Source organism: Nicotiana tabacum, chromosome 17 (assembly GCF_000715075.1).
Source record: "Nicotiana tabacum cultivar K326 chromosome 17, ASM71507v2, whole genome shotgun sequence".
NCBI lineage: Eukaryota > Viridiplantae > Streptophyta > Magnoliopsida > Solanales > Solanaceae > Nicotiana > Nicotiana tabacum.
Genome location: NC_134096.1, coordinates 63,862,195 through 63,888,906, shown reverse-complemented (window position 1 = coordinate 63,888,906; position 26,712 = coordinate 63,862,195). Strand labels below are relative to the sequence as shown.

Genomic DNA, 26,712 nt, shown 5'->3' with positions numbered 1-26,712 from the left:
GTTCGCCACAAAGTAGCCACACCGTACCACCCACACACGAGCGGGCAAGTTGAAGTGTCCAATAGAGAAATTAAAAGTGTCCTGACAAAGAAAGTGAATGCAACAAGGACTGATTGGGCAAAGAAGCTGGATGATGCATTATGGGCGTACCACACAACATTCAAAACTCCAACTGGTATGTCACCGTACAAGTTGGTATTTGGAAAGGCATGCCACCTTCCGGTAGAGCTCGAACATAAAGCACTTTGGGCACTGCGGCAGTTGAATCTGGATATAGAGACCGCAAGCACCAACAGAGTCACTGAGTTACATGAGCTCGAGGAATTCAGGTTCCATGCATTTGAGAATGCTAGATTATACAAAGAAAAGATGAAAATGATCTATGATAAGCACATCCTAGATCGGAACTTCAAGCCTGGAGATCTAGTGTTGTTATACAACTCGAGATTGAGATTGTTTCTGGGTAAGTTGAAGTCCCGATGGCCAGGACCCTTTAGAGTGGTGCAAGTGCTCTCAAGTGGAGCTGTAGAGATTGAATCTGAAGATGGGACAAACAAGTTCACGATAAATGGGCAAATGTTGAAACATTACCTTGGAACGGTCGAAGAGAAAGGGGATAGAGTGGTGATAACTTTGGAAGAGTCCCAGTACGCGAAAGAGGAGTGATAATGAAAGCCTACATCATGTCGCGACGTTAAATCAAGCGCTTCCTGGGAGGCAACCCATGGTTTGTTGTAAATCGTCGGGCCGCGACGTTAACTTAGGCGCTTTTTGGGAGGCAGCCCATTATTTTCTTACTTTGGTTGTTGTAATTAATTTTGAACGACTTTGACCGATCTACTAATGTGCAGGGCAAATATTATGCTCATCGAAAGGATTCGAGGGTCAAAATTAACCCGAGAATAGGTAAAAATGCGGCAAAGACAAAAATTGGCTAGAGACGGAGATTCGCGACCGCGAAGTGGATTGCGGATATGGCCACAGATTTTGGCATGTGTTTTGTCCCCTGTCCGCGGCCACGGATTGGGGCACAGATTTTTGTTCTCCCTCTGCCCAGAATCCGCGGCCGCGGATTAGACCGCGGATTGGACCACGAATTTTAGGCGTGTCCAGATAACATGCAACCTTCAAGGAAGAGACATGCTATCGGGGCCTCATCAAGTGGTCATGGAGGCTCATCTCAGGGACGGGCACCGACCAGTGCAGCTCAGTGTGATCATACCAGGTTTTCTCCATAGCTGACCAAGACCGTTTCAGTTTGAAGGCCACTAAAAAACCTGTACCGAAAAGGGGTATTGATAGGGCGTCCCTCCAGGACGAGTGCCCTAATATGTATCGAAAGTTGATTAGGCACAGATTGGATAACTTTTTCGAAGAGCCGGAGGAGGGTAACTTGATGCTTGTTCGGTAGTTCTATGCCAACTACCCCGAAGATGAGGATAGAATATGCACTATGCGACACACGAGGGTGGATGCCTCGATAGAAGCCATCAGGAGAGTGTATCGATTGCCTGAATTCAATGGGGAGGAGGATTTCTATGATACTTACAGGAGAGAACCCATCACATGGAACAAGTTTTTCAGAACTATCTGTGCACTAGACAAAGAGATAGTTTGGGTTGTGCAGGGATCGAAGCTACACTCTTCCTTACTCACTTTTGAAGGAAAGTGCTGGTTGTACATCATCAACAGTCGCTTTCTGCCGTCCCACAACACCACGGAGGTAAATGGTCCGAGAGCTGCCTTGATATGGTGCTTCATGAATGGCCACGACTTCGATGTGGCCAAGGTTATTCAGTCTAAAATGTTAGTCCGTTCACCACAGAAGAGGTATGGGTTCTTTTTTCCCTCTCTGATCACTAGATTATGTCGGGCAGCAAAGGTGCCTGAGAACCCAAATGCGGATGGCATGATTAAGAAAGAAGCAAAGTTTCGGGCAGACAAAGTGACCATCGGGAAAGACCCTGTGGCACCAGGGACAACTCATAGTGACGATTCTAATGCGTCGGAAGATGGCGATGAAGGGCAGGAGGAGGTTGAACCTACCTCACCCCACAGGAACAAGCTGCAGTGGCTGAAGGACCATCCCAGGGCAGACGGAGCACGCGAATGACAACCCTAGAACAAGACATGGTAGGACTGCGCACTTCCGTCACGGAATTGGGGACCAGAGTTGATGCTTTGGCCACCCAAAATACGAAGTCAGAAAAGAAAATCATGGGCTGGCTGAGTGCGCTGGGGAGAGCATGTCATCTCGACCCTGGCACTATCTCCGATCAAGACTGATCCAACAGGGAAGTTCCTTTACCTCACATTACTTTACTTTGTATTACATGGGGACATGCCATCTTTTTAAGTGTGGGGTTGGGGATACTTTATTGTAGGTCGTATGTAGATAGTTTTGTAGTTTATTTGTATAAATCAATTTTGACTTGGCCCGACGATGGATATTATTCGATGGGTTTCTTGAGGGACTAAAGTCGAAAGAAGAAGAAAAAAAAACCAAAAAGATTTTATTTTGTAGTAGTGTATCAATTCCCCCTTGGTTTTTCTTCAAACCACGGTTCTTTTTCAAGGGTTTTATTTGAACCGGTTGTAGTTAGCTTTTTATTTTTAGTTAGGAACTTATGGGCTATGGGAAGAATTAGAATAGGATCCCATAATTTCATAATGCCTTGAATATAACAGTTACGTAGTGTGACGCTTAAGCTCATTTGTTGACTTTTGTAAGAAGGCCTTAAAATGTATGTTCTTAATTTAGCTTAAGTACCCTGATCTGAGTGTCTGATGATCTAATCTGGAATGAATCATGTGCTATGTGTGTGTGAGGCTTGTTATATTCTTTGCACGACATTTAACGCCTAGAACTTGTCCCGTGTGTCTGCAAAGCGAAATGGTAGTCTTGTTTGGTCTGGAAAGTGATATAGGTATTTCTTTGTTGAACCATATATATACATACTCCACCCACCTATTTGCTATGTACCATAGTTAACCCCGTTGAGCCTGTAATCCTGTTTCCTTGGCAACCACATTACAAGCCCTATCCCTTGTTTGAATTGACCATCTTTTTGAACCCTTTACCTCTCGTAAGCACTTGAAATACTATGAATTTACAAAGGATAAAGTGTGGGGTAGTTGGTGGAGCTTTTGAGTGGAACTAGGGAAATAAGGAGAAAGGTATATCTTGTTGGAAAAGCCACTTGTGAAAAAAAAAAATTGTTAATAGTGTATCATGTTGATTGGTAATAATTCTTTGGTGGCTTTTAAGGTGATTGTGCTCAAAGAAGAAGTGTGGGGTGGTATATGTGGTGTTAAAGATGAAAATATTGGTTTAACTTAGGTGTGGACTTGATTGTAAAATAAATGTATTAAAGTGCTTAGGGAGGTGTAGTCACTATTATATCCAAATATATCCTACCCAACCTGCAGCCTACATTACATCCAAATAAAGTCATACTTGATCCTAGACTGAGTGAGCTCAATTAGTAGAGTCGTACACTATGGACAAGCCTATGGTACGGTTTCTGTGGCACAAGAATGTCATATCTGAGGGTGAGTAAATTCTGTTCCTTTTAAAGTTCCTCAGTGTGCGTGAATTTTACTGATTGTGAAATGAGTCTCTTTTGTTGTGAGCAGGCACTTGATTCATGAAGGAGAGGTAAGTCTGGACTTATGAATTAGAGTAAGTAAGCCGGTTAGGAACATTCCGTGGCTAGGGGGAGTCAACTCTTGAGGTGTAGATGTTGCACTAATGTCCTCAATTTATGTGAAATATTCTTGGTGTGACGAGTAGGGAAGTCTCTCAGTGAAGTTAGGACTCTTAGAGTGTGGTTTGATTGCTCGAGGACGAGCAATGGTTTAAGTGTGGGGTGTTGATAGTAGGCTATAATTATGCAATTTAGACACTACTTACACTCTAATTTAGCCGCACTTTATTGATATTTGAATGCTAAAAGATAACAAAATGCTCTAATTAAGAATTTGATGCTTTGCAGGAGCTACTCCAAGCTAGGAAGGGGCTAACGAGTGTTTTGGAGTCAACATGGAGTGTGAAAGGCCAATCGAAGGTTAGCCCGGTTGAAAAGGAGCGAGAAAAGCAAGTGAGACGACCCCTACAAGTGCGCAGCCGCGAATTGGTCCGCGAACTCAAGGCAGTGAGGCAGTGGAAATCCGCGGCCGCGGATGGGCGAACGAAAGACAAACACGCAGGGTTAATTATGTAATTTCCTAGGCAACTAACCTAAACCTATATGAAACCTAAACTCGCCCAGAAGTAAGGTATGGCTGATTTTAGAAGATTTTATAGGCAAGAATAAGGGAGAGAAGACGGATAATTTCCTAAGAGTTTTCATCTTCTTCTTCATACTTCTATTTGTTGATTATAAATTATTTTAGTGATTTGTTTTCCATTAGTATGAGTAGCTAAATTTATTACCTAGGGTTGATGGAACCAATTGTTGGATGAAGTCTTGACTCTATTTTGTTATAATTGAGTCGTGTTTGTTCTATGATTGTTCAACTACGTATTGTATTGTGGTTAATTGAAAGGGCCCTTGATTAATCGTGTCTAGTTACCTTGTGTTGCTTGAGAAAGAACACTTGGTTAGATTGTTGTTGAACAACACCACTTTTGGGTAAGTTAAGAGATTAATTACTTGAATTTAAAAGTGGGGTTAGAAATAACGAAGCTTTGGTGGGATAATTCTGAGTTGCATAAATTGTTAACTAGAGTAGTTCGAGAGAATGCTTCTAGTAAATTATCGTAATTGATCGAGAGGTGATTACGGTAGCCCGGAACTCATAATCCTCATAGAGTATTACGGCGAGATTATAGCTAAAGAGTTAAGAATTAATCCGGCAATTGGGAAAATCAATAGCCCTAGATCCTTTTACCCTTGAATTCAATTTTAGTCTTGATTATTGCTAATTTTATTGTCATTTTTCCTTAGCTTAATAAATTCTACTGATTATTCATAAAACTCTTGCACCCGGAAGTTGTCTGAGCTCATCATTAGCATTATTTAAAGTTGTAGTAAATAAGTTAGTTCCCTGTGGGATTCGACTCCGGACTTGAACCGGATTATATTTACAGCGACCGCTTAGTCCTTTTTACAAGGTATAGTTGGGCGTGATCACATACCAAAGAGTAAAGTCAACTAGCATATATCCTTTGTGTATTTATCGTATCTCTAAAATACGTACATCCAAAAGGCAGATACTGTACTCTTGCTAGTTTCCAATATATTCAAAAACTTAAAACCTGCAGCAGGACCATATCGGATATCCCAGTGCACGAAACATCTCGCGTTCATGCACGATTCAGGGAAGGGTTGCACCCTAAGGGGGTGGGATGTAGGTAGCCTACTCCATCAGTGATTGGTTTCACACGGCTCCAACTCGTGACTTATAGGTCACATGAATACAACTTTATCATTGCTCCAAGGCTCCCCTCATATAACAGTCTAGAATATCAACCTAATCAAATTATTTCTGACTATCGAAATAATTTGAAGTGTCACTTGCATAGACTGATTTAGAGTGTATAGTGGATGCACCCAAATTATATATGGTCGAGTAACTTAAAATATGACTTATGTGCTAAGCTTTCGCCAACATTACTAGAAGTTATGCACCCTTTATATTCGTTAACTTAAATTTCTGAATCAATCTGTATCATTTGTCTCCAAAAGTTTAAAGTGGTAATGAAATATCTTAGGAGTTTCTGCGGACACATTCGATAAAATTGAAACGACACAAAAAAGATAATTAAAAATCTCAGATATCCAATGCATAATAAGTGATAAACTTTATGTTATGCATTTCATTCGCACCTTGTGACAAGTTGAAATTGCCCATTCCATAAATAGAAAAATCCCACTATGATGACTAACTTCACATGATTCACTTGTTCACTCTATCAGAAATTTATTATCATTCCATAGCAATATATGTGGGCAGCAATTGCTTTGGAAATTTGCTTGCTTTAGCCTTAAATGCTCACATGTGAAGTTCTGCATTTTACAACTATTTGAAATTTGTGGAACGCACAGTAACCGCCCAAGTAAGTTTATTAAGTTTCACATTATTATTTTTTACAATTGATAGTGACTCCAAAAATTTGAGATCATTTTGTCTTCTCTAGTTTTGATTTTAATAGCAAAATACCTTATATCACTACAAAATTATACTTATACAGGTATGTGGCTGTCCTTTTTTCCCCTCTAATATCATACATATAAATATATCGTGGAAAAGATAATGCAGACATCTTTAATTTGTAAGTATCGTTTTGACTATCTTAGTTTGATCTGGATATTATAAAATTAACTTTTAATTTTTTAAAAATTTAGTTTGCTTTTCCAGTACTAGAGATATAGGATATTTCGATGGACCAATGAAAGAAATCGCGGGAAAATTGACGAACAAACAGTCAAAAATCCATCGACCATATAAGAATTTAATATTTTTGTATAGTCTAAAAATCGTGGACAGAAAAGCCGTCGAAAATCGTTGGCGTCAAATAGCTAGCGGGAGAAATCTTTCGACGATTCAACGTGTATGTTCCAGCTTACGGCAAGCATCAATCTTTTCCAGTTTATGCCACGCACACCGTTTGGTTCAAGGTATTAGGCGGAGTTATCCAGTTTAAATTTTAGGATTGAATTTATTTCGTGGTTGGCTAGAAATACTAGTTAAAATCAGTATTATTTTTATACCAAAATTTTAATATAACATATCTCATTATAATCGTGAAATATACTAATTTTGAATCAAACGACTTGGTTATGATACTCCTGATCATCCACATTCTTGATCAGTCTAAAATATAAATAAATGAGAAATTATAGGTCACATGGTGTTGGACCCTACTCTTACTTAACCCCACCTGATGGAATGGAATAGGGGCAGCAGGTAATGAAAAGACAGAGGCATGTGGCTCCATTATATTGCTAGTCCACTTCATGTTATGCATTTAACTCAACCATGTGGTTTTCTCATCGCAAATTGGAGAACGTGAGCGGTGAGCCAGCTTATACTAAGTCTAGTTTTAGCATTTATACGTAGTACAAGTTAACTTAAAAGGACATGGGATGCATTTTATTGATTGATGATTTGTATCTATTCATTTCAGTTGTTAAATAAATTTGAGTGGAGTTTGGTACGATGGTATCTACTAAATTAGATATAAGGATGTACTGAAATTTAGCCCACAACGAGATAAGTCTCTCAAGCCTAGTCATGTCAGGGAATCAGTGGCGGAGCCAGAATTTACACAAAGAGGTGTCAAGATCTAAAGAAGAAACCAAGAAAAATGATTCTACTAGTGAAATAACAAGAACAACAAACTTTGTTTTCCGTCATACCACAGTTTTCCTCATATGGTGAATCTAGCAGAAAGCTAGATAGACACTAAACAAACAAGTTGACAATTTGTGAACAGCCCAAAACATTGGAAACAAACACATACTAACGAGCTTGAGAAAGCAGACAATGGTAGGTTCAAAGGAAGACACCATTTTTTTTAATTCATCTTAGTTACAGATAGTTAAAAGAAGCAGTACAGAGAAAAAGAGGGAACAAATCAAGAAGATTCAACATATCAAATAACACACACCCAACAAACTATTACAAGCAAAAGTTGTGACAAAAAGCATGTAACTCTACCTTAGAAGCAAAACCAAAGTTACCACAGCCTAAAGCAAAATAATATTATATTATTACAATTGTACTCGGCGAGGTTTCATTTCTTGAAATGTTTTTATAATATCATCATTAGATATAGTACTAAATACATCCTTTTCTACATAAGGCACCAAACAACCACTTAAAAGTTCATCATTCATTCGATTTCGCATGTCATTCTTGATAAACTTCATTGCCTAAAAAGCTCTTTCAACAGATGCAGTGGAAACTGGCAAAAGCAAAGCAAATTTAACCAAGCAGAATACAAGGGGGAAGTTTAAATTCTTCTTTGTCTGAACCAATTTTCTTGAAAGATCACAAAGTCCATTCAAATTGAAGAACCTTTCATCAATATCACGGACATCAATAATGTATGTCGCAAGTTGATTCTCAAGAGCACCCATACTAACTTCATCAAAGTCATCAAGATATAATTTAGCCATTTTCATGATCTTCTTGATGTCAAAACTAGAAAATGAGTCAATTGGATTCAAACAAGCAACTCCATGAAGCAAATTAGTAGTCACTTCATCAAAACGACCATTGAGTTCTTGAATTTACCAATCAATAATCTTACAAAACACATCAACACGATAATGATGTAAAATAGTATGATCGGTAGATTTACATCGTGATCTTAAAGAGTTAATGTATGGCTCATCAAAATTAGGTATCAAAATGCCATACTTGATACTAAATGTAGATACTTTTTCAATAAGTGAATCCCAATCATCTTCTCTTAAACTTTGCAACCTTCTCTTTGCTACTTCTACAAGTAGCATGGCATTTGCGATATCTTGCTCCTTTTTTTGTAAGCATTTATTTAGCTCACTTGTGATTGCTAAAACATCTACCATAAAATGCAACATGAATGCAACCTCAAATGTTTGACAAGTTTTGATATATCCCATTGCCTTGGCTCTGTCATCCATCAAACGTGCATCAACAACAAGTGCTTCAAGAACATCAAGAATAGAGCCAAACATAAGAATAAAATTTTTAAAAGATTTATAATGAGATCCCCAACGAGTATCACAAGCTCTTGAAAGACCAAGTTCTTGATTCAAGCCTCTACCAATTTTAAGCTCACTCATATCTAATGCCTCTTCAATTCTTTCCTTTTGAGATTCTCGAAATTCATCCATACGCTTAAAAGAAGATCCCAACACATTAAAAATATTTGAGATCAAAACTACAAGTTCTCCTACTTGAATACATTTTTTTGAAACCGCAACAAGAGTTAATTGAAGTTGGTGAGCAAAACAATGAATAGAGTGAGCTGATCTACTTTCTTGCCTAATCAACATTTTAAGGCCATTGAGCTCACCTTGCATATTGCTTGCTCCATCGTAACATTGCCCATGAACATATGATAGACTTAAGGAATGTTTAGCAAGTAAATCAATAATTGCCTTCTTTAGAGATGAAACATACGTATCTTTCACATGAACAATATCAACAAGTCGCTCCACCACAAATCCCATTCTATCAACATATCGTAAGACAATAGCCATTTGCTCCTTTCGCGACACATCAAAAGATTCATCAACTAATAAGGAAAAGTAGTCACCATTTAATTCTTTAATGATAGCTTTAATTGTTTCCATCTTACATGCAGTCACAATGTCTTTTGGAATCATTGGATAAGTCATCTGATCATTTTGAGGAGCATATTCCAATACATAATCATGAATTTTATCACATTCTTTTCCATACCATGAGAGAATTTCAAGAAAATTACCCTTGTTAAATGATATTTTAGATTCATCATGACCCCGAAATGCAAATCCTTGCTTCAAAAGAAGTCTTACGACATTAACCGAAGCAGTTAAGCGAATCCAGTAATCATGCTTAACTTGATCAGATTGCTTCTCAAATGCATATATAATGGACTGTTGCCATAGTAGATCTACAAATTTCCTTTTTGCTTGGTTATGAAAGCTACTTGGCCCACCAACATGCTTATCAAAGCTCTTCTTTTTGTTCCAACTCTTAAACCCTATGCTCGAAAATACATCACCTCCACCTTGATGAATGTTATCGTCTTTAAACAAATAACAACTCAAACAATATGCTGCATCGTTACTTATACTATACTCCAACCACCCATGATAATCAACAAACCATTTAGGATTAAAATGACGCATTACTCCATAAAAATCTGTTTGAGGAAAGTTATGTTCTCGAGGTTGACAAGCACCTCTCTGAATGTATGCTCTTCTAATCACATCGCGGAGGTTTGGATGGTTGTCCAAGATTTGAGTTCTTTGTGTCGGATCGAAGTTTAAAGTTTCAAGATTAATTTGTTGTTTTTGAGAAGAATGCAGTGGTACTTCCGATTGGTTGGCATCTTCTTCCAGGTTAGATTGATTATTAGTGGCCAAATTTGATTTTGGTACTACATCTTCTTCCAAATTAGATAGATTATGAGCGGCCAAACTTGATTTTGGTACTTTACAAAAAACTGCTTCATTGATTTCTGATTCTGAATTATAAAACATAATTTAATTAGAAGAAATACAAGTAATAATTTCTATAAAATATCACAATTCACAGTTATAACAACTGTCAATTCACAGTTATAAGAAATACAAGTAGTATTTTGTTTCACTAGAATTAATCATTTTTGTCCTCCATTAATTTATTCTAGTGAAAGTTATAGTCTTATAGAAAAACATTTCCAAACTTCTAAGAAGAAAGGGGCAAAGAAATAGAGTAAAGGAACTTACTGTGGCTGCCATGACCAATGGCGAAGAAAGATCGACCAGCACCAGCGTCCAACAATTTTCAAAGATGACAAATGACACGAATCGGCGTCTCGACGACAAGAATGAACACTAGCAAGTAGCAATTTGAGATTGAGAATATGAGCCATGAGAGATGTTCCTTTTGAGTTTTGAAATTAGGGATTTCTTTACCAATTGCCCTCGTGTCATGTTGTTTATTAATTAATTTTTTAAAAATATTCACAGATAAGAAAATGACGTCGTTTGATGTTGTTTAAACATTAAAAAAGAAGAAGATGTAAAACAGAAGTTATGTTGCAAACGAGAATAGAACTTGCAACCATCAGTAACTTTTGACACCCCTTAACCATTACACTAGAGGTTTGTCTTGTGTCAAGGGTTGTATGTGTGTGTGTGTATGTGTGTATATATATATATATATATATATATATATATATATATATATATATATATATATTATAAGCATATCTATACAGTATAATTTTCCGGCGAAGGGGTGTCAGTTGACACCCCTCGGACAAGGGTAGCTCTGCCCCTGAGGGGAACGAGATAAGTCTCTCAAGCCTAGTCATGTTCGGGGAAGTACTCAGTTAGCCAGTAATAAGATATGTATTTATATTTAAGTCATTGGTTAAAATATCTCTAGTCTTTAGCCACCGTTTTAATAAACTTTTACCCGCCCGAATAAAAATACCCTTATGCTATAATTCGCTGAAACCTACGCGAATTGTAGAGAACTTCGCTCAAAACTTCGCTCAAATTAAGGACCAAGTGTCCTTAATTTTTGAACTTTCAATTCTAAGTTCAGGACCAAGTGTTCTTAACTTATGAGCTTGTTACTGTAAGTTCAAGACTAGGTGTCCTTAATTTATGAGCTTGTAAGTCTAAGCTTAGGACTACATGTTCTTAACTTTTGAACTTGTAACTCTAAATTCAGGACTACATATCCTTAACTTTTGAACTTGGAACTCGAAATTCAGGATTATCTGTCCTTAATTTCTGTGCTTGTAACTGTAAGTTAAGGACTACATGTCCTTAATTTTTGTGCTTGTAACTCTAAGTTAAGGATCGAGTGTCCTTAATTTTTGAACTTCCAACTCTAAGTTCAGGACCAAGTGTCCTTAACTTATGAGCTTGTTACTGTAAGTTCAGGACTAATTGTCCTTAATTTATGAGCTTGTAAGTCTAAGTTTAGGACTACCTGTCCTTAACTTTTGAACTTGTAACTCTAAATTCAGGACTATATGTCCTTAACTTTTGAACTTGAAACTCGAAGTTTAGGATTACCTGTCCTTAATTTCTGTGCTTGTAACTCTAAGTTAAGAACTATCTGTCCTTAATTTCCGTGCTTGTAACTCTAAGTTAAGGACCAAGTGTCCTTAATTTTTGAACTTCCAACTCTAATTTCAGGACCAAGTGTCCTTAACTTATGAGCTTGTTACTGTAAGTTCAGGACTAGCTGTTCTTAATTTATGAGCTTGTAAGTCTAAGTTAATGACTATCTGTCCTTAGTTTTTGAGCTTGTAACTCTAAGTTTAAGACTACATGTCACTAACTTTTGAACTTGTAACTCTAAGTTCAGGACTACATATCCTTATTTTTTGAACTTGAAACTCTAAGTTCAGGACTACCTGTGAATTCAGTATAAATATTTAATACTTTTTGTATGTTACAGAGTTGGATTTATTTTGTAGGATTTGTTGAACATGTTCTTCAGAGATGTATACAAGCCAATTCCAAACAAGTACAACTTGGTATTAGCTATGTTGTGACGTCACCTAGAGAATGTGGAACTTGAAAAGGTAAAAGTTGTTTACTATTGCGTAGCGGGGTCAAAGCCACGGAGGTACACTAGCAAGGAAGAGAACATGGACAGAAAAGAGATAGAAGAAAGGGTAATACCGTGTTTTCATATTAAATTTAATAGAATAGTGATTACTTTTGCTCAACATTAAAAATGCTGGATAAAAAGTAAATATCACTTTAAAAAATGACCATCCCACGCAATTTCTACTCACGTTAGACTAGACATATATTCATTGGCGGAGCAGATTGGATATATTGGTCCAAGATAGCTCATGGTCCAAGTTAGCTCATTTAAATGGTTGGGCCAACATGGACAATCTACGTAGCTTTAATTGACCTATAAAAAACTTATGTAAACATTACGATAAATTATCCGAGTTTGATTGGTTAGATAAAGTCATGATAAATTAAAAAAAAACTTTTTTGTTTGTATAATTTAGTTAACAAACAAATTATATAAAAAATAAAATGAAAAATAATTTTGAGGGTGCAATTATAACTCAACGATACATCTTCACCCAAGCAAATTTTGAAGGACCATGATCGAACTTGTTATCCATTCGTCATATTTTTAACCTCCCGGATTTAAATCAATCGCTTATATGACACTTAGGGGTCATTTGGTACGATGAATAAGCAGAAATAATTCTGGATAAAAATTTGTACCGCCTTATTCCTTGTTTGGTTACTACTCCTGGAATAAGTTATTCAAGATTAAAAATTGTACCGGGATAATTTATACATGTCAGAGGGTAAAATAATATCACATGATAAAACAGTAAAATTGACAATCCCATGATTAATACAATATAACAAACAGTCAATTAGAAATAATATCATATTAACTAATTACAACATAATTAATTCCACTATAACTAATCCCGGCATAACTTGTGTTCAAACCAAACGATCCCTTAGATCTTTCGCAACTAGCGCACAAAATTAAATGGTGTGTCCCTAATAAGATTGGTCTTAACTGAATGCCTCTCTAATTAGCGGTACTTAATAAGTAGACTCCGAATCTTTGCTCCTTCTGCTCCTTCTTCTTTATCTATTATTTTTCATCAAGAACACATTCTGGAAGCTTGAAGTTCTTGATTGGCGTTAAAAATTAAAGTTAATGGTTAATAACTGTGAAAATTATTTGGGTGTTGATTATTTATGCATAATTTTTTTGTTTAAACACTAATTTAGTGATTTATTTTTAAAAACTCAAAACTCCATTTTTATCCTTAGAAAGTATGGTAGAAGACAAAGTGACTCTTCTTGATTTGACGTTTATATAACTAAAAAACGGGAACAATATTTAAAGATCATCCTCTTATATGGCCATTCCAGTCAATCACCCCAACTAATGCTATGCGGTTGTCTAAAGTGGACTTAATTGCCAGCACTAGCCCATAACCAATCAAAAATCGATACTTTTCTTCAGAACCAAACCCTTGGTTATTACGGGGACGAACTCGTACGACAATAGGTTGCTGGCCTTTGTTGGCGCTTAGAATCGGAACACACAGAATGGTAAAGAAATTAGTAAATAGTCATTTTTTAGGTCGGCTTTAGAGTTTAGCCATATTCTAAATTGTATTGACGAAGTAACAATTTATTAATGCAAAAATATAAAACAAAAATATTCCTAACTAAAATACGGAAAAACTCCAAAAATGACTATTGGACTTTGAATATTTATAAGTTCAAAATTTAGGAATTGATTCTGGAGTTTGAATGATCTGAAGCAGTAGCTCTCAATTGTTAAAGTATAATGTGAATTTAAGAACCATAAATTATTCCTGGATTTTCTTGAATTTTGCACTAATAAAAATTTAAAAACAAGTAATCTATCCTGAATTTTGTATTTAAAGGTTAGAAATTGCTGAAGTATAATGTGAATTCAAAAATCATGAATGGTTCCTGGATATTTTTGGATTTTGCACTAGTAAAGGTTCAAACACCAGTGATCTATCCTGGGTTTTTTTATTTAAAGGTTAAATATTGCTGAAGTATAATGTGAATTCAAAAATCATGAATCGATCCTGAATTTTTCTAGATTTTGCACTAGTAAAGGTTCAAAAATCAACAAATTTATCCTAAATTTTGGATTTTGCGCTAGTAATTAAAGTTTCAAAATTGATGAAGTACAATCTAAATTCAAGAACCATAAATCATTCATGGATTTTGCTTGAGTAAAGGTTCAAAAATCAAGAATCGTTCCTGAATTTTAGATTTTGCACTAGTAAGGTTGAAAAGTACTATGTGAATTCAAGCGACTGAAATCATACCTGAATTTTACTAGTAAAGGTTCATAAATCAAGAATCATTCCTGGATTTTATACTAATAAAGTTTCAAAAATTAGGAATTGTTTCTGAATTTGAAAATTTAGTAGATCTTCGAATTCTAGCATAGTTTACTAGGGTTCTGCTTGTCAAAGTTTTGAATACCAATATTGATTGCCGGAATCGTATTCTATATTTTAATTGGGGCTAAAAATATCAATTTAACTGGGCCAATGATTACTTTGTTATTATAATTTAAAATACGGCTAAACTCTAATAGGCGACCCAAAAAGTGGCCTACCTTATAACTTAACTTTTGGCCTTTGGGGAGGTCACTTGACCGATGGACACATGTTAAAAGTTAAAAGTTAAAATTTTTTTGATGGGACAAAACTTGAATTGTTGCTCATTGGTAAGGTGACCCAACCCAAAGGTCAAAAGTTTATACCCACTCCTTTTGAGATCACTTGTGAATTTCACCCTTACTCTGATACTAAATTTGGTACTAAGATAATCGGGTTCAATGTGTTACCAACTTTATTGGTCAAAAGAAAGAAATCCTGCATCATTCATGGGGCCAAAGGAGTTTTGGCTTTAACAGTAATTAAGAAGGGGAAAAAGAAGTAAAGATTAACTCTAAGACTAAGAGAGAGGAAAGTAAAAGAAGGAAAATTTAATTATGTTGACTATTAAGTTCTTTTTTAAATTAAATTACATTGGAGTCAGGAAGGGAAATGTTGAACTCACATATCACACTCATTGTGAAGACTCCCATTAGAATTACTAGACTCTAAGTCTTGGCAACGCGTGGATCATTATGTTATCTTTGTCTTTAATTTGCCTCATAATTCTTTTACATTACTCCTCCAATCTTATGTTTTTATATATCACTTTTCCTACACATTATTGTTTGCCTCCTAAGAATTAGCCGCTCATGCATGAATTTGAAGTATGAAACTATCTGAATGATAAGCAAAGTGTTAATTAAGTGGTGGTTGTTTCATTTTGTTTTAACAACTCAGAAAATGAAAGCTGTCGTTGCACCTTATATTTTGAAATTTCTACTATTCTTAAAAGTCATATAATGAAAAGTCGCTTAAATGAATGCTAAGTTTCTGATTCAAGCAAACAGTTTGTTTGTTTGGTCCACTGATAAAAGCCGTGCTTAATTGTTTTATTCATTTGATTAGTAAAATAAATTTATTCCTTCCCAAACTTGAAAGAGGAAAATTCTAGTCTAGTTATAGAAGCCTAAGATGCTTTTGTTAATGGTCACAAAAGCTTTCAAAAGTGAGAAGCAATTTTCCCTGTGGTGGGCGTCACAAGTCACAACATGTGTTATGTAGGTGAGAAACCCTACCAAAATAGTCATAATTCAGATTTAAAGATAATCATGCTTATCTTTAATTAAGTACCTATCAGAATCGAATTTATTCATCATCATTAATATTTACTAACTACCTTCTTTACACATTTTTAGTTTACTCAACTAATGTCATTATAATTCAATTACCTTCGTTCTACCTATACCTCCTCCTTTTTACAGTCTTTGAAACATCAAAGAGAATAAATTTACACAAATATGGGGCAATCTCTTTATGTGTTGTGAAATACACTTTGTTCTTTTTCATTATTTTTGCTTCCACATTTTTGACCTTATTTTTACTGTAAAAATAGGTTCCTTGTATTATCTATATCTCATTATTGAATGGTATGTAGCCATTTGTTCTGTTACTATAGAATTATCAGAAATTAATAATTGAAAATTAACTCAATAAATAAAAAGCATTTGGCATCACAAGTTAAGGGCGAGAAATATATGCATGAGTAGTCACTTAATCAATTGGACTATTGGAGTGACAAGCCTTTAACCATAGCTTAAATGACACCCTTCATCTCTTGAGATTTTATCTTTTCAGAAGTTCTTTTTTTCCCCTTCTTTCCACAAGTTTAAATCTCATTTATGTTAAGAGGGGTTTGATAATCCAGAAGGTTTTTCTATGATGCTACCCACTAATAGAATTTTCCATTCACTACCATGGCTTTCATGAAATTGCAATTACTAGAACGACGTATTTGAGCTATAGTTTTTCGTTAACAATAGAGCCATATATAACTCTTTTGATCAGCAGTTTTTTCTTGCGTATTATCTCCTCCATCTTGTAATTATTGAAAGCTCCACAAAGAAAGAAAGGGAAAAACAAAAGAAGAAGAGAATAAAAATATAATCAAACAGTATGATGTTTCTACCAAAGAAGTCCCTGCGCTATTTAAAGACTAACATTGTTGGGATATATACTATTAACTATGGATTTGGTTTGGATATAGTATTTCTTATGCAATAATTATTTATTCAATTTTAATAAAGTTTTAAATAGATCATATATTAGTATGTGTCCTTTACTTATATAGTAGATGATTTAGTGTATAGAGTTTAACTTGTATACGGAAGATTAAATCATCAGTTATTATAAGTATAAAGTTTGAGTTCACAATCTAATTATGGAATTGGACAAACCAACATGAATGATTGTAGCATAAGATTAAATATAATTTATCTTGATTATAGGAATGGTTTAATTCCAACTTCTTGTTCTAGTACATTTTTATGTATTGAACGGACCAAGTAGAGATAAGTATTTTATTGTAACGACCTGATATGTCGTTTTGAGTATTACAGCCTCGTTCCCCCATTTACTACTTATACTGTGTTCAATTATAATTTTGTGACTCGTCAGAGAGGTTTCAGAGTGAATTGGAACACTTAGTTCCAAGATTTAAAGCTTAAGTTGAAATAGTTCACCGGATGTTGACTATATATAAACGACCCCAGAATAGAGTTTTGATGATTCCAATAGCTCCGTATAGTGATTGTGGACTTAGGAGCGTATCCGAAAAATTATTTAAAAGTCCGTAGTTAAATTAAGCTTGAATTGGCTAAAAATAAAAATGTAAGTTTGGAAGTTTGACTGGGGATTTGACTTTTTGATATTAAGGTCGGAATCCGATTCTGAAAGTTGGAATACGTCCGTTATGTCATTTATGACTTGTGTGCAAAATTTGAGGTCAATCGGACTTGATTAGATAGGTTTAGGCATCGAATGTAGAAGTTAAAATTTTTTAGTTTCATTAAGCTTGAATTGGGGTATGATTCGTGGTTTTAGCGTTGTTTGATGTGATTTAGAGGTTCGACTAAGTTCGTATTATGTTATAGGACTTGTTGGTATGTTCAGATGGGGTCCCGAGGAGCTCGGGGGTGTTTCGGATTGATTTCAGACCATTTTTTTTCTTCATGTTGTTATTGATGGTTGCTGCTGGTTCTGGTGTGACCGCACCTGCGGCTGGTTTGCGCAGGTACGATGGTCGCAAAAGAGACAAAGGAGCCGCAGAAGCGGCCAGGGAGGCTTTGGACAGAGGCCGCAAATGCGGACATGCGCGCGCAGAAGTGCGATCGCAGATGCGGTTTGCACGTCGCAGAAGCAACCACAGTCGCAGATGCTAGCTTCTTGCGCAGAAGCGGAGGTCGCAGATGCGGTTTTTCGACCGCATATGCGGAAGACGCTAGGTAGAACCTTTAAGTTCGGGGTTTCACTATTTTTAGCCATTTTCGGATTTTGGAGCTTGGTTTGGGCGATTTTGGAGAGGAAATCTTCCACACAACTTGAGGTAAGTGTTCTTGACTCCCTTGTGATTACATTCCATGAATTAATCTTCGTTTTCGGTGGTAGATTATTGATTTTTCAAGAGAAATCGGTGGAAATTTCTAGAATTTTATAAAATAAATTTTCAAGATGTGAACATCGATTTGGAGTCGGATTTGGGTGAAATTAGTATGGTTGAACTTGTAATTGGATGTGTTGTCAGATTTTGTGAGTTTCGTCAGATTCCGAGATGCCTACGGATGATTTTCGGAGTGTAATTGTTGATTTTGTGGGAAAATATTAATATTTTGATATTAAATTAATTCCTATAATTGTGTGGACTGAATCAAATTTATTGTGGCTAGATTCGAGCTGTTCAGAAGTTGATACGCACAGAATGGAATTTATGGAGCAGTGTTTAGCTTGCTCGACATTGGATTCGTCTTGTTCGAGTTAAGTAACTCTTCTAATCTTGGAGCTGAGGGTATGACCCTAATTATACGTGTTATGTGTTTGGTGTTGAGGTGATGCACATGCTAGGTGTCGGGCGTGTGGGCGTGCACCGTGTGAACTGTGACTTTGTTATTCCTGTGGTACTGTGTAGTTATCTGAACTTATCTGTAATCATGAAATCTCTACGTACTTGAGTAATCGAGCTGTGATTCATGTTAGAAACCATGTCTAGGCTACATGCTTATTCTGTTGGGACCTATTAAGGTCGTTACTGATGTTGAGTTATTTGCTTACATTGCAATTTCATACTCAATCATATTCATTTATTTCATATCATATCTCAGTCTCTGTTACTTTATATTGACACATCATATCATCAATTTGGGGTAGTTTCCTGACATTGTGAGCCCCAGAGAGTGGAGAGATTGATGACTGAGTGAGGCCGATGACCTAATTGTGAGGATAATTATGGGATCGGACTGTACGCCACAGCAGGCCAGATTGGCTTATTATAGCACGTGAGTTGTCCGTGCAGCACGTGAGTTGTCTGTGCGGATCTAGATATTGATACTATAGCACGTGAGTTATCCGTAAAGCACGTGAATTATCCGTGCGGATCCAGATATTGATACTATAGCACATGAGTTGTCCGTGCAGATTATAGCGCTTGGGCTGAAGGAGACCCTCCGGAGTCTGCACACACACCCAGTGAGCGCGGTAGATATTATTGAGGCATGGATCTTCCCTGGACATGGATCTTGTCCGAAGCATTATATACCTGGAGATGTATCTTCTCCACGGGCTGGATTGGCCCTACTCGATACTGAGTGATTGATGATCAGTTGATGTGTATATTCCGGGATGGATCTTCCCTGGGCCGGATTGGCCATATATAGTACCGAGTGATTGATCATGATGAGTGAAATGTGTGAGAAAGTGAGATTGAGTACTCTAAGACTGTGAGTATATGAGTTCATCTCTGAGATACATTGCATTGACATGCACACATGACATACATGCAGAGAGATGTATTTTCCTCATGTTGTATGGTATCACGTCATTCATGACTTCTTACACATGTTGACACATGGGAATAGTGATGCATTTGTTTTACATAACATCATATTTATTATTGAAAGGATTTTTGGGAAAATTACTGTTTTCAAATTTACACATAATTTTGGCAACTTCGGTAAACGATTTGGGTTTTCATTGATATACTTGAAAGGCAGAACTATTTTTAGAAATCATGATTAAGCTGAGCATTTTATCTTTGAGTTACTTCTTTTATTACTTGCATTATGTTGTCATGAATTGTTGTTGGTTATTGAGTTGGACTCTGACCGGTACAAGCTCGTCATTACTTTCAACCTAAGGTTAGGTTTGTTACTTAATGAGTACATTGGGTCGGTTATACTCATACTACACTTCTGCACCTTGCGTGCAGATGCTGGCTGCTGATGTTGCTGTGTTCGTTGGGAGCTGGATCTGAAGATGTACATGTGTTTCGGTTGTAGATGCCTCTTGTTCATGGTAGCCTTAGATTCATAAAACTCTGTTTATGTAATTTTTAAACAGATGATGTATTTACTTCATACCAGCTTTATAAACTCTATTCTTAGAAGCTCATGATTTGTACTACCAATCTTTGGAAAAATGTATAAGATTCAGATATTTCTTTACTTAATTGCTTTATTAATTGTTATTGGAATTGGTTAGTGGTTAATTGGCTTACCTAGCGGGTTGGGTTAGGTGCCATCACGACTAGTCGAAATTTGGGTCGTGACAAGTTGGTATCAGAGCTCTAGTTTCATAGGTTCTACAAGTCATGAGCAAGTGTCTAGTAGAGTCTTGAGGATCGGTATGATGACGTCCATACTTATCTTCGAGAGGCTACAGGGCATTTAGGATAATTTCCCATCTTTCTTTCCTTATCGTGCGGAATTGATTCAACTTGAAATATAACTCTTTGAATTCTATCCACGCATTCGTGTGCACAAGTGAGTGCTCGATATCAGCTGTACATCGCCTACTTTTGACTTCAGGGATGACGTGCGAGATGTGTATTATGTGTTTTGGTGATAGGCCAGTCTGGAGGACTTGAGTCCAGGTTTAGACCGCAGCTTAGACTCGACAGTTTTGTTTTTGAGAACTTGTACATTTGGACCCATATGTCCAGTAATGTCCCTATGAATGGAATTTGTGGCTCGATGAGCGATTGAATGGCTATATGATAAGTATGATGTGACTGCGGGATGTGTTCAGATGGGTTGAATGTGACAAATAAAATTTACTTATGACTCAAGAGTTTCTTTTCTACCAGCAGAGTATATGTGTTGAGATTTGAATTTGAATCTAGGCGAGAAAGTTGACTTGAATGTTAAGAGAATAAATGCAATCTTAGCGGATGATTGAGGTATTTTATGGTTGGTATTGCCTGAGCTCGAGAAGAATTTTCGTTGAACTAACTATAGTATTATGGCAGTAATAGAGTATGCGTATTATGAGCTATCGATTGTTTTAATCCATGGTTTTTAGCCAAGTGGGCAAGCCTGCTATTGACGGTTTAATTTCATGGTGACATGTTAAATTTTAGTTTTGGTCTAAGGAATGCTTGTGGATTAGTTATGACTTGCAGAGGTTGAGATCGAGGATGACTCGAGTACTAAAATTCCTAAATACGGGCTATATTGCGCTTTATGAGTGTATAAAAATCATGGGATGAGTGAGTTGTTATTTGTGAATGATGTAGTGCGCACGGAGTATGAATTTGATCAGTGGTGTTAAGGCAGGATTACCTCTTTGAGTGTTGTTATGCTAATGGGGCATGTGTCTTTCAGCCCATTCGGGCGGTGCAATTTAGATATGAACAAAGTGGATGACGCTCGAGAAGGTGCTAATGGATTCAAAATTGTATAAGTGGCAATTGAAAAATTTTCGGATTTGTATATCTCTAGAATCGGTTATTTATATTGGATGGTGTCGGGACTTGCGGTAATTCTGCATGACTATGGATTCTACATTTCAGTATAAGAAAAGGGAAAAGGAATAATTTTAAAATTCACATAAGGTCTTTCAGAGTGGATGTCTCGGTGGTGGTGCTTTTGGAGTACTTAAGAGGGAATTCAGCGGCTTATGGGCCTTAGGGCGTTGTGATTCTATGCTAGGGTTCGTGGGGTGAGTTGTGGGTAAAAATAGTGGTGTTTTAGAAAGGAGGAGTATCAATTTGAAGGCCAATTCGAAAGGGATTCGGAGACATAGGACAACTTGGTAGTAGGTTGGATCAGTATGGTAATGGATAGGATCGGTTCTTTGGGTGCTTATGATGTGAGGGTTTTCTACAGGTGCTTTGTGGCAATACTTTTGGGTTTGGCGACTTGCGTGGCTTGGTTGAATTAGATAGATTTAGTTCTGATGACTTGATTATGTGCAAATAGATTCCAAAGTATTTTCGAGGATTTCTACCACGGTTTGAGATGGATATTTCTTACCGGCCTGAGGAGCATGTTGAGTAATGTGATTTTCTACCACATGGGATCAAATGGAAGTCTTCTGGCTGATCGGATATGTATTCTACTTGTGACTCAAAATGATTATGAGGTTCTCATATTTTTCATATAACGACATGATAGATGCGGTATGTTGTGTGGGATTAAGGATTGCGTGTGCAAGGTCACTATTTAGTTTTGAAGGAGAGTTCATAAATTCTTAGAGGGCATGGACGATTTTCGATGTTTGGATAAATGCTATAACTATTTGGTATTGCGTGAGTAGAGTGTACATTTCAGAAGGCGCACTATGTTTTGAATTATGGATATGTCATAGGTATTGCGGCACTCTCCTGGTTGATCGACTGATGATTTTAAGATGTTGCTATGTGGCACAAAAGAATGGGAGAAGTATTCCTCGTGGGATGATCATTATGAGAGATGTGTTAGACATTCGGGCGGTAGAGATGGGATCGGAAATGGTGATTCGTGTGTTCTATGGATTTGGAGACTGGGAGTTTTCAGGAGCAGATTGTTTCATGGTTGCGGACTGTGAAGTCGTTGCCGAATCTAGCCAGATGATAGCATGTATTATGATTCAGCCGTTGTGGATTTTCGGAGGGTTATGTATCTATTTGTGGGTGAAGAGAGTTGATTTGGGGTCCATTGGTAGGTCCAATTAGGATGTGTATTCTACACCGAGTCGGATTGGTTGGTTCCATACTGCTATTGTTGAGGGATATGCCATTCAATTGATGTTGAACTTATTCATGGTCAGAAATGATCTGTGAGTTACTCTTCTATGCTACGAGGAGTTGTGATTCATTGGTTATATGCACACATAGTGCGGTTCTATTGGAGGCCTCATGTCGGAATTCGCATGAGATGAGTATTTGGGTATTGCATGATCGATTGCGTATTGGTTATGTTCTTTCAGGTGTTGTGTCGCATTGTGTCATTTGCCTCTCCATGGTTATTAACTTTTAGCAGGGTGGCTCGAGGTATATAATATGGACCAACGTTTGGATAGGATCACGCATTACAGCGGAGTTATGTTAAGGTATGAACCTTGTGTTAGAATCATGTGATGGTTCTACGGTGTGTGATGGATTTTTCAGCATTTCGTTGTGGTGGTACTTGTTAATCTTGCGGGGCAGTTCTCTCATTTGAGTCATTTTCCATGACTAAGTACATTTGAATTGTTGCGTATTGGTTCACGGATGTCACAGGTTGTGGCTCTGAGTTATATTGGTGTGGCATGTCTATGGGATAGTTGTGTTTAATAATATAAGGTCATTGGACCTATAATGGGTAATGTCAGATTTGATTAGGTATATTTGGGAAAATGACATTGAAAGTCGGCTAAGAAAGGGATTATGGTTCTGGCTGGGGCGAGAGAGCTCCATGACTTGTTGATCTGATAAGGGGTTATGATATTTATCGTGTTTCTTTATTTATCAACAGTGCACAGAGGTTTTGGGAAGAGGTTTGGTTAGATATGGGGTTTAGTACTAGTACTTGGTTGGTTTTGGAGTAGTTACTGTGATCAGGAATGGTTCTATGAGCATGCGAGTTGTGTAATATATTAGGTGATTATATCCGTGGTTGTAGTTATGGCTCGATACAGCTTGTTCACTCTTATACAGTGTGTAACTGTGAGATTTTGGTCTTGTAAGAAATTCTGAATGTTGGGAATTTAAATTCCATGGTTTATGGGCTAATGTTAAATTAATGATTTTCAGTCATATGGTGTTGTGAAACCTATATAGAATAGGGTGACGTGGGATCACCCCTGGGTACGTGCGTGGTAAGATAGAATAGTGATTTGATGGCTTGGGAACAACTCTTGGCACGTTCGAGAAAAAACATATGTTTAAGTGGGGGAGAATGTAATGACCCGACCAGTCGTTTTGAGTATTACATCCCCATTTCCCCTATTTACTTCTTATCCTAAATCGTCAGAGAGGTTTCAGAGTGAATTGGAACACTTAGTTCCAAGATTTAAAGCTTAAGTTGAAATAGTTGACCGAATGTTGACTATGTGTAAATGACCCCAAAATAGAGTTTTGATGATTCCAATAGTTCCGTATGGTGATTTTGGATTTAGGAGCGTGTCCATAAAATTATTTGAAAGTCCGTAGTTAAATTAGGCTTGAATTGGCTAAAAATAGAAATGTAAGTTTGGAAGTTTGACCGGGGAGTTAACTTTTTGATTTCGGGGTCGGAATCCGATTCTGGAAGTTGGAATACGTCCGTTATGTCATTTATGACTTGTGTACAAAATTTGAGGTCAATCGGACTTGATTCGATAGGTTCCGGCATCGAATGTAGAAGTTGATATTTTTTAGTTTCATTAAGCTTGAATTGGAGTATGATTCGTGGTTTTAGCGTTGTTTGATGTGATTTAGAGGTTCGACTAACTTCTTATTATGTTATGGGACTTGTTGGTATGTTCGAACGGGGTCCCGAGTGGCTCGGGCGTGTTTCAAATTGATTTCGGACCATTTTGTTTTCTTGATGTTGTTATTGATGGTTGCTGCTATTCTGGCGTGACCACACCTGCGGCTGGTTTACGCAGGTGCGATGGTCGCAGAAGCGACAAAGGACCCGCAGAAGCGGCCAGGGAGGCTTTAGACAGAGGCCGCATATGCGGATATGCGCGCGCGACCGCAGATGCAGTTTGCACGTCGCAGATGCGAGCTTCTTGTGCAGAAGCGGAGGTCGCAGATGCGGCTATTCGACCGCTAATGCGGAAGACGCTGGGCAAAACCTTTAAGTTCGGGGTTTCGCTATTTTTAGCCATTTTCGGATTTTGGAGCTCGGTTTGGGCAATTTTGGAGAGTAAATATTCCACACAACTTGGGGTAAGTGTTCTTGACTCCCTTGTGATTATATTCCATGAATTAATCTTCGTTTTCAGCATTAGATTATTGATTTTTCAAGAGAAATCGGAGGAATTTTCTACAATTTCATAAAATGAATTTCCAAGATTTGAACATTGATTCGGAGTCGGATATGGATAAAATTAGTATGGTTGAACTTGTAATTGGATGGGTTGTCGGATTTTGTGAGTTTCATCGAATTCTAAGATATGGGCTCCACGGGCAATTTTTGGAGTGTAATTTCGGATTTTGTGGGAAAATATTAATATTTTGATATGCAATTAATTCCTATAATTATGTGGACTGAATCAAATTTATTGTGGCTTGATTCGAGCCGTTCAGAAGTTGATACGCGCAGAATGCAATTTATGGAGCAGTGTTTAGCTTGCTCGACATTGGATTCGTCTTGTTCGAGTTAAGTAACTCTTCTAATCTTGGAGCTGAGGGTATGACCCTGATTATACGTGTTATATTTTTGGTGTTGAGGTGCCGCACATGCTAGGTGATGGGCGTGTGGGCGTGCACCGTGTGAATTGTGACTCTGTTATTCCTGTGGTACTGTGTAGTTACCTGAACTTATCTATAATCATGAAATCTCTATGTACTAGAGTTATCGAGCTGTGATTCATGTTAGAAACCATGTCTAGGCTACATGCTTATTATGTTGGGTCCCATTAAGGTCGTTACTTTTGTTGAATTATTTGCTTACATTGCAATTTCATACTCAGTCATGTTCATTCATTTAATATCATATCTCAGTCTCTGTTACTACATATTGACACATCATATCATCATTTTTGGGCCAGTTTCATGACATTATGAGCCCGAGAGACTGGAGAGATTGATGAATGAGTGACGCCGAGGGCTTGATTGTGAGGATAATTATGGGATCGGGCTGCACGCCACAGCAGGCCAGATTGGCTTAATATAACACGTGAGTTGTCCATGCAGATCCAGATATTGATACTATAGCACGTGAGTTGTTCGTGCAGCACGTGAATTGTCCGCGCGGGTCTAGATATTGATACTATAGCACGTGGGTTGTCCGTGCAGATTATATCGCTTGGGCTGAAGGAGCCCCTCTGGAGTCTACACACACCCCAGTGAGCGCGATTGATATTATTGAGGAATGGATCTTCCCTGGACATGGATCTTGTCCGAAGCATTATATACCTGGAGATGGATCTTCTCCATGGGCTGGATTGGCCCTACTCGGTACTGAGTGACTGATGATCAGTTGATGTGTATATTCCGGGATGGATCTTCCCTGGGCCGGATTGGCCATATACAGTACCGAGTGATTGAGCATGATGAGTGGAATGTGTGAGAAAGTGAGATTGAGTACTCTGAGAGTGTGAATACATGAGTTCATCTCTGAGATACATTGCATTGACATGCACACATGACATACAGGCATAGAGAGATGTATTTTCCTCATGTTGTATGGTATCACGTCATTCATGACTTCTTACACATGTTGACACATGGGAATAGTGATGCATTTGTTTTACATAACATCATATTTATTATTGAAAGGATTTTTGGGAAAATTACTGTTTTCAAATTTACTCATAATTTTGGCAACTTCGGTAAACGATTTGGGTTTTCATTGATATACTTGAAAGGCAGAACTATTTTTAGAAATCATGATTAAGCTGAGCATTTTATCTTTGAGTTACTTCTTTTATTACTTGCATTATGTTGTCATGAATTGTTGTTGGTTATTGAGTTGGACTCT

The 26,712-nt window shown here is 37.2% G+C and overlaps 1 protein-coding gene across 1 annotated transcript in view; it reads right to left on the bottom strand.

Moving 5' to 3' along the window:
* Positions 1-7,880: 7,880 nt before the first annotated feature.
* Positions 7,881-26,712, bottom strand: part of LOC142171902 (uncharacterized) — a 43,646-nt gene continuing 24,814 nt past the window's right edge. The window contains exons 2-3 of the mRNA XM_075235620.1: positions 8,245-10,168; positions 7,881-8,151 (exon numbers count right to left, since the gene is read on the bottom strand). Of these exons, the coding sequence (XP_075091721.1) occupies positions 7,881-8,151; positions 8,245-10,168 (2,195 nt within the window). The remainder of the gene's footprint in view (positions 8,152-8,244; positions 10,169-26,712) is intronic.